Source organism: Amblyomma americanum, chromosome 3, assembly GCF_052857255.1.
Source record: "Amblyomma americanum isolate KBUSLIRL-KWMA chromosome 3, ASM5285725v1, whole genome shotgun sequence".
NCBI lineage: Eukaryota > Metazoa > Arthropoda > Arachnida > Ixodida > Ixodidae > Amblyomma > Amblyomma americanum.
The window spans coordinates 179,481,492-179,490,693 of NC_135499.1; the positions used below are offsets into that span (position 1 = coordinate 179,481,492).

Consider the following 9,202-nt stretch of genomic DNA (forward strand, 5'->3'; position numbering starts at 1 on the left):
CGCGTTGTTATCCTTTACACATATAGCGCTGCATTCTACCGCGGAATCTACAGCGTCAGCAGTAGATTTCACATTATTTCCACTTCACTGCCCGGAATAATTTTAGCTGGCGTTACCTGGCGACCATCTTTCTATCTCTATTATTACTTCTTAACTTTACCCAAAACCTTACTTTATAAGTTGCGAACTAATATATCGTAGCCCAGTCTTCCGTTCTGTGGGCCAAAGGCAATCGAATGCCGCGAGTCCCGTACCTAACTGCTAAGCATAGAAAATAAAGTACATATTTTCATCATTGATACTGTATAAAGAATTTCGTTTTTTCTTTCGAACTCTTTCAAAACTTTCTCTCCGATATAAGACGTAATTAGGGTGTATTAAGAGTGCACAAAAACAATGATGAAATTCAACATCTTTATTCCAGTCAAGCTGATATCAAAGTAACGCAGATATGCAGCGCTCACGCGGTGATACCTAGACTCCTCTGGAGTGTGTTACATGAAATGAAGTACCTGCACACCATCAGAAGACGAAGCCGAAACAACGAGAAAGTCAACAAGGACTAGGACGCATAGTGACCAGTCAAGACAACAAATCCAAGGAAAACATGCAACAACATAAAAATGGTAAAGGGGCTTTGATGTAGGCTTTGGTTCAGCACTAAAATATAAAAGGGTAAAAGCTCAAAGCTTTCCGCTTCCAAGCATTTCAAAGAAAGCTTTACTTTGGTTATAAGCGAGAATGGCTTCATTAATCTGGCCTGGTACATCAGTACTAAAGTTCTTCAAGCAATATATATTTTAGTGCAGTGCATTTCCTCAGAATCTATAGAGTTAATTAACTTAAGCGGAGTGCTAAACTTTCCAGTTAGAGACTACACAGTATGAGTTCTGACCATAGTTTACATATGAAAAAATAAAAGAAAAAGAAACCAGGAACAGGGGACGTGGCTTATATGGAGCAGTGCTATCACAACGTGCTTAATGTGTGAAAATAAATAGCGGACGTAATACTTGTGAAATTGGCAGAACTTCAGTCCGTTAAAATCTTTGTTCATAGCAATTCTTTGGTATTGCGGGCGTTAAGCACTCTGTAGTGAACGAGCTTTTTTTGGTCAAAATGAAGAAAAGTTACAGTTACAGTTTGTGCGGACATGTCATTGGCTTAACTGGAATGCACCGGAAAGACTGAAATAACCCGACACCGAAAGTCATGGAACCTGAGCGTGTAAGGATGCTTTGTACACTGCTATTCATTGTGCTCAGCGTATCCTGGGGCAAATTTTACCTTTGCGAAGGGATGCACGTTCAATCCTAAAGGAGACATATCATGTCAGTGAATGGCACCTCTATTTTTTTTTGTCAGCTGCAACAGCTTAATGTTAAACACCAGAATCTTCCAAAGCTCCACTGGCGTGTCGAGAAGGCTTGCCGCAGAAATATTACTCTTCCATACAGAACTTCGTGCTAAATACTGTCACAGAATTTTTTGATTTCTGTGCATGTTCTCTGGCCGCCATGTTTTCCTTGTATTTGGTATTTGCTTTTAGTAGATTGCATGAAAATTTTCAAGAATTTTCTTATAGCAAACATTGTCAAAACCAATCCTTCTTCCACCAAGAGTACAACATTAGAAGCTTGCTTCGCCCTAGTTCCGGCGACGTGGCCGCCCGTATTGAAATACCGACCTTGCCTGAAAGCGATCGCAGCGCCAGCGTTGAACCAAGTCGCTTTGCGCAAATAAGAGAACGGTCATGGCCATATACGACACAAGTCTATGAAATTTAGGGACTTCATGACAGAGGCACTTTGGAACCAAACAAGACACACAACACATGTAAAACAACATGCTAAACGTTAAGAATAGTCATGGCAATAGCGTCGCACTGTACAGAATCCACGCCAGCAGCAAATACCGTTGCAAATGGCTATGACAAAGCAAAACGAAGCCTTTTCCTGAAAGCTAACCATCAGTTCGAACCACGAAGCTAGATGCGCGGAGCCACTTCGGATGCAGTGAATTATTCGCGACGCTTACCCAAATGACCACGTCCTGTACCGTGTCCCACTCTCTATTTACGTCATTTACCTGTAAATGGTCCTCTCCGCAGTTACGTGCGAATCTCACCAAGCTGGAGCTGTGCGTAAAATCTACTAGTGAGACGTAAACATCGAGTGAGGACTCACTCATCGCACGCCTTCTGTCGCCATCTAGTGGACGAGGCGAAAATCTCTCATCGTCACACTATAAGTGGCAGAAGTTCGTCGCTGCGGTCCGAGCGCGCTGAACCGCACATCTCGGTGCGTGGTTCGGAAGCGACACCTGGAGCTGCCTAGTAGCGTGATCCGTAACCATGATGGTGGTGTCCGCCGAACGCAAACGCGGGCACCGTCAGCTTGGCGTATGTGGGTGCCACGAAAGCCGCGGCCGCCTTGACCACGGGACCGCTGACCACGGGGTTGGCGTTGTAGACGGCGTCAGCGCTGGCGCCGGCCTTGGTGCCCGGCTCGTTAGTCTCGATGGTGGTGCGGAAGCCGTGCGCGTCGGCGATGTAGTTGACCCGGCGGTACAGGCCATTGGCGTCCGTGTAGCCATACGAACCGGTCTTCACGTTGTTCGAGTCGCTCTGCTCATTGCGGAACTGCTTGTTGCCGTACTCGTCCACAGTGTCGTAGCCGAAAGTGTAAGGCTGCGGCGGCTGCACACGAGAGGAGGAAGGGCAAATGAATGGACAGCGAGAACAAATTCAAGATGAAATTTATTATGAAGGCACTGTCACATGGGGGGGAGTTTGCGCACCGAAACTAAGTTTCGCAATTCAGGCAGCTCACGGTGCTGGCACCGAAAAACCGTTTCCATTGTGAGGACACCTGAGATTTTCCTATCCGTTAATATATGTTTTTATGTTAGACGAACTGTCTCTTTAATACCTAGAGTTTATTGGGAATGATGGTTTCAATACGTTGCACTCCATACCAGTGGTGCCTTGGTGTACATTAGATGCAGCTTTGCTTATGTCTCGTACGAACGAAGTGCTCATGGGGTCTAGTTTCCTTAGATCTCCACCCATGCTTTGGGCGTCAAGCCGGCCGCTCATCAGAGAAAACGTATCTTAAAGCATTCTTTTTTTAACCTCTCTGCCGAAGATGTAATAGCTCTACAGTAAACGTCAGCTGACACCCCTGTCAGCTTCACAACACAAGCTCTTTTCTCGAGAAGGCCGCTTATTGCCTCTTAACGCCAGTTTAATCACAGTAGCGTGACTGGTCTTTATTCTGGGTAACGCAAGGGTAGAGGAATCAGCAGTGTTAAAATAACTGAAGTTCTGAGGGATTGTTCCCTTCTTTCGCTTTTACGAAGGATTTTTGCTTTGTCTCATACCTTGTCTCACTGTCCAGTTTGTATCCAGACTCTCTTCCGCTTTATGATAGGAATAAGGTCATCGCACACAAGGCTCAATGCTATAACATTGAGCCCTTCTTTTACAGTATACGACGATACCAGAAGCGACGCGAAACCACAGCGCTCGCGCTCGATTAGGTCAAGCTTAGCTTGGATCTTGTGCCTAGCTGGTGACTTGGCGTGGTTCAGGTAGCTACGATGCTGCTTGAATATGAGAGTGCAAGTATGTGTCAGCAATCCGCTCGTAGCGTTCAATGAATAAGTGCAAGCCTTGGACACTACATTTCGGCGGCAACACTTTAGATATCACTTTAGTGCCCGCAATGTACATTGGACTTAGATAACAATGCACCTCTATGGCCACGTGGGTAGAAATAAAAACAGCCATCTTTTAAAAGGATACACAGTTTACGTGGTCACGTGTAGTATACATTGCATACATGTTTGCACAGGAACGAGGGCAGCTTATTGAAGTTATCGAGATGAACTTGCAGGAATAGAGAGAAGACGAGGAAGCAGTAGTTGACTAAAAAGAAAAAAAAATAGAATACAGATGCTTCTTTGCACAGTCTATGCGAATGTATTTCTACAACACTTGCGCCGGGCCCTTCAGATATGTATCAGCAAACTTGACTCCCGTTTCAAAAGGTCATTGCGTAAACGTCATTGCCCTGTTTCGAGAACTGACTTTAAGGGGAGCGGCACTTGTATTTCAGGCGGCGTTAAGTGCCGACATGCGGTAATTTGGATTAAGGTTTCATACGTGAAACCAGGTTGTGAGGAGTATTATTTTGTTAGGATTAGTTGAGAGCGCCATCCTGGCCCCCTCACCAGCTGCACAGATTGACGCCGATGACATGTAAGGAAGCTTTCGGTAAAGGAACATTGAACTACGGAGAATTCACGACCGTTAGTGGCTGCGATAAAAGCTAAAAGAACTTTCCCTAAAGGCGCCGCACCAAATGATTTCCTTGCATAATGTGTCATTGTTATTATTTTGCACTTAAAGCATTAAATCCTCTTTGCTCATGCCTCATACGAACGAAGTACTGACGGGTTCAGGTTTCCTTAGATATCCACTAGTGCACTGGAGCTCGGGCCGCCTAGTCAGCAGAGAAAACGTATTTTAAAGCACACATTTATTAAAATCTCTACCGAAGATGTAATGGCACTGCAGTAAGTTTTAGCTGACACATCTGTCAGCTTCACAACGCAAGCTCTATTTTTGAGAAGACAGCGTATTTCCTCTAAACGCCAGTTTAATCTAACATATTTGTCCTATTTCGCCTTACACATAATCTGATGCGAAACCTGCCTCGCTGCTAGGCATGCCTTTTATGTCTTTTATGCCCATAATAAGCTGAATTTAAATTCTCGCTGGCAAGAAAAGTTCAGGCAGGGACAGTACTGGTGCAGGATCGATAGTGAGCCGGACTTACGTAGACCTTGTCGACCACAGGCGCAGCTGCGGCGGCGAACACGGGTCCACCGAATCCCCCGTGCCCGAATCCGGGGCGCAGGAAGCCAGCGTAGGCACTCGTAGACATGCACAGGAGAAGCAGCTGACGAGAGAACAGAGTTGCCAGGTTAATTTATATTTCACTTCATCGAGACTTTTATAATTACTGCCACAAAACAGAAAGTTCGCCTAGTTGTAAAAATGTTTTCATTTTAATTGAAACTGTATAATTGTATTAATATAACCGATCGCACCAGGTGTTGCAGCGAAGATTTTATGTGGTATTTAAAAAACGCTTTTCGAAGTTTCAATATGTCTTTCTGCAGGCTTAGTAGGACCAATAGTTGCGGACGTCAGAAAACGTGCATATCATGCTAATAAGTAAGCTGGTCAACTAAGCTGTACCAGTTATCTTTTCAACTGCTAAATTAAGGCGCCTGATTGTGACAAGAGATTTGGAGTTCGGCGCTAGTAATAACCATACCAGTATTTTTATTAAAAATAAAGGGAATTTTGTTTGGTGCTAATGTGCAACCTTTTCCGGCCACCCGTATGCGCCAAACCAAAGGTGTGGGCCAGATTAGCACACGCAGCCACACCACGATTATGAGCCATTTGGTGGCGCACGAATCACATGGTTTTCTCTGTTCTGCCCGCTTTGGACAGCTGTAGGAACGGCTCGAGGATAATTTGTCGGATAAATCTTCGGCGCAGCCTATTCAAGGCGTCCTTCTCGGTAGTGTGATCAACGTTAGTTCAGCTGTATAACCCAAGGCCATAATTTATTATTGTCTGTTTACTAATATGTTCGTAGTTTTATTGTGTATCGCTTTAAAAATAAATCGGGCGCCTTTGAACCAGCTGCAGGAAAGTTGTTAGCATGTTACTTTTGCGATCCATCAGCGTTAACTAATATTCACCACCTCCCGCCGTGGTTTCTCAGTGGCTATAAAGTCTAATAGCTGCAACAACTTGAGATACGGTAACTGGCGCGCGGTCACCTGCCTGGCGCTGGTCACGTGACAGATCATATGACCAGGTGTTCACGCTACGATGTTGACGGTCTACGCTATGAATTTGCCATGGAAGGCTTCGTATAAGAGCTTTCACTGTGAATGGTTTACTTACTGAGATTTAAGCGCACCTGAGGACAACAAGGAGGCTGAAATTATTCCTGACAGCTCTACTATCCCCTTCCTCCTATCCACATATGGTAAAGACAGGAGTATATTTAATTATTATTCGTAACGTGAGGAGGTAGCCAACATATAGGACAATTTAAAATAGCTTTCTAGAGCTGGTCGTTCATTTATATGCATAACGCGTGCTGAGAACGTTACGTCGAGAATAATCTTGAAGAAAGACATGTTCGGCTCTATAGGAACCGCACTATTTGGGTTTTTCACAAATGACTAAAATAGTCCGCCTGGCTACTACTGCCATCACATTGGCGCACTAGATGATTATCTCTTCCCATAAGCAATTACCGCCTTAACGCCAACCTGAGCACTCAGCAGTTCTATGCATCTCTGTCCGTGGACAAACTTATTTCAGGAACAAAAGTCAAGTGCGCAGCACAAATAGAATTCAACCTCCTGGCACAATCCGTGTTTCTAGCAGGCCTGTTTGGTGAAAGCGACATGTTCGAATTCCCATTAATCAGGTACTTCTGAAAAACAAAAACAAAAACAAACTAGAAGACCATGTCATTGCACGCAGGGTGTTGTGATCCAGAATATATTTGCCCCATATCGCTCAGTGCTTTTTTTTTTGCGCTGTCTTCCCCGTACTCTGTCTGGTTTGTGTCTTTTTTGAGCTGCTTATTTGTTAGCTTCGTTATAGCTATGTTAACTTTAGCGATTAACATAGCTATTTCTTCACAAGGGTGACAATTTCAGAATAATCAGTGCCGTGCTCTTTTGAAGTACGTTTCGGTAGCTTGTTGGGCCACTTTTGGAGGCTGATACCACATTAACACTGACACCTTTACGAAGCAAGTATTTTATGCTGATGAACATGACGAAACACATTAGCAAATCACTCTACGGTCATTCTGACGCAGTATTCAAGCTACAGGTTAAGAAGGCGCCGCCAAGAAACTGTAGACGTTTTAGTGGTGCACTGTATACCCAGATCACTTGCCTGAAGCGAGTCAAAGCTCTAATGTAATGGCGAGTACAGCCGGTCTTCAGTGTCTTCAGTGTGATAACGTTACATCACAGTAGGTGGGTTATATATAGTTTCAGTGATCTGTAGTTCTGTAACCTACATCGAAATGTCAAGACCCGGGCACTCGTATTTCACCTCCATCGAAATATGGCCTCACCGGAGAACTTCGGACCTTCATTTTCGTGCTCCGCAGCAGATGACCACCATCACTGCCGCCATGGTAGATACAGTGCGCAAAAAAATCTAACGGGCCTTTTAATCACGAGAAAGACGCTTTCAGCATAGAATAATGCAGTTACAAAATACTTTCTCGAGGCAGCGTGCATATGTCTGTTTAACAAAGCAGTGGAAATTATTCGTTTTTGAACCCTTCCGGGAGTTTTGTGATATGAAAGTTGTGGATATTGGGTAGTATAGCTTTACAAAGCCTATGCTGTCTAGGTATAAAGGTCCACGGTTTGAAATACGGCGCTGATAACATCTTCAGGCATTATTAAACATAGCACAGATGTTTTACGTAACGGATGGCGCAGCTTATCACTTCCTGTCTGTTATGCTCATAAATACGCTCTGAGCGCCAAAGCACCTGACGCATGGTGTCGACTGTCCTGAAGATATGAATACACTACACGAAGCAGAAATGTCCTGACGATAAATTACATTTAGCAATACACACAGAAAGTACACTTTTTTAAATGTTGATTATAAAAGCCGTTTTCGTCCCCGGTCATTGTTTAAACGGTCGTCCATGAGCTATCGCATAATCGTGCATGGTTTATGGGGGTTTAACGCCCCAAAGCGAGTGAGTCTATGAGGGACGCCACAGTGAAGGGCTCCGGAAATTTCAACCACCTGGGGTTCTTTAACGTGCACTGACATCGCACAGTACACGGGCCTCTAGAATTTCGTCTCCAAAAAAATTCGACCGCCGCATAATCATTTTAAGAGCACGAAAAACTGAGGTTTCGTTAACAGATGATGTCATTGGTAGAAACCTTATATCTCTTAGCGGAAAAGTTCCTTTTCCACGCGAACTGCATACTAGAATCCCTGTTTGCGTCGAAGTAAGGTAGCTTAGACTCACACGTGGGGTCCTACCCTCTGCTTTGCATAGGTGACCGCTATTTCTATCGGCTTAATTGCTGCAAGGACAAAGACAAAAATTTCCTAGGCCTGTGGTCATCAGGACTGGATTTTTGCTTCCGCCTATTTGACAGTCGGCCACTCATGAGGAAAAACTGAAAGATCCGTGCAAAAACGGAAAATTTCAAGACGATAATTCACCGACGCCGATACTTCACGGCGGGTGCACATCCACGTGTGGCGGACGAGGCATAATCCGAGCCGGGCCCAGTGCGGTCGCCGAGGTGCCGTCCCTCACCTTAGCGTACATCATGGCGCTTGTCTTTGGTGTGGCGTTACTTCCGGAGATGACGGTAGGGCTGGCCGGATCCTTCCCAGGCGGGCAGCTCGCGATCGCTCACAGGGTGTAAAGAGGAGAGGTGCTCGTTGTGTCTGTGTGTGTGTGACGGGCGGCGGGACCGGGCTCCGGTTTTATACCCTGTGTGGATCACCGGGGCTGCCCTAGTTCGAAGGAAAACACCCTTCTTTTACTTTCTCCCTTTCTCGCGCCTTCGCTGCCCGTCCTCCCCTCCCACCTCCTTCGCTGCCTACCCGTTATTCACACGTGATCGCTTTGTTGAGTCTTCTGCGAGGAAGGAAAGGGTGGCGTCTAAGGGGTGGAGGGGTCACTCATCTCACGCTCGTACACCCCCCCCCCCCCCCTCACTCTTCTACGCTCACGTCACGGCGACGGACCCCCGATCTCACTTTCTCTTCTTCCCAGAGGCGCGGATGGTCATCACGCCCCTCTCCCCCTCTCCGCGCCACTGACGCTTCCTTCACTGCCAGGCAGGACGCGAGGCTGTGTTTGCTTTGTGCGCTGAACCGAGCGGACCCGCCGCGGTTCCGCTCGCCCGGTTCGCCTGATGCGCGATGACCGCCGTACGAGGAGGAAGAGGAAGAGGAGGAGGAGACTGCGGATGAAATTGTTCGGAGCACGCTGGCCCCTCGCGTCGAGGCCTCATCTGCGAGGCACGCTGTCTCGGCATCTTCCACGCACTATGTGCCCTGCATACCCAACGCAGCTGCTGGTCGTCGCTGCCGTCGACG

At 46.1% G+C, this 9,202-nt stretch overlaps 1 protein-coding gene across 1 annotated transcript; it reads right to left on the reverse strand.

The window, feature by feature from the left end:
• Window positions 1–400: 400 nt before the first annotated feature.
• LOC144125543 (cuticle protein 10.9-like) lies at window positions 401–8,569 on the reverse strand. The gene is made up of 3 exons (XM_077659030.1): window positions 8,412–8,569; window positions 4,842–4,964; window positions 401–2,698 (listed from the first exon to the last, which is right to left on the reverse strand). Exons 1-3 carry the CDS (start codon window positions 8,424–8,426, stop codon window positions 2,333–2,335), a joined length of 504 nt encoding a protein of 167 aa, XP_077515156.1. The 5' UTR covers window positions 8,427–8,569; the 3' UTR covers window positions 401–2,332.
• Between the last annotated feature and the right edge of the window lie 633 nt (window positions 8,570–9,202).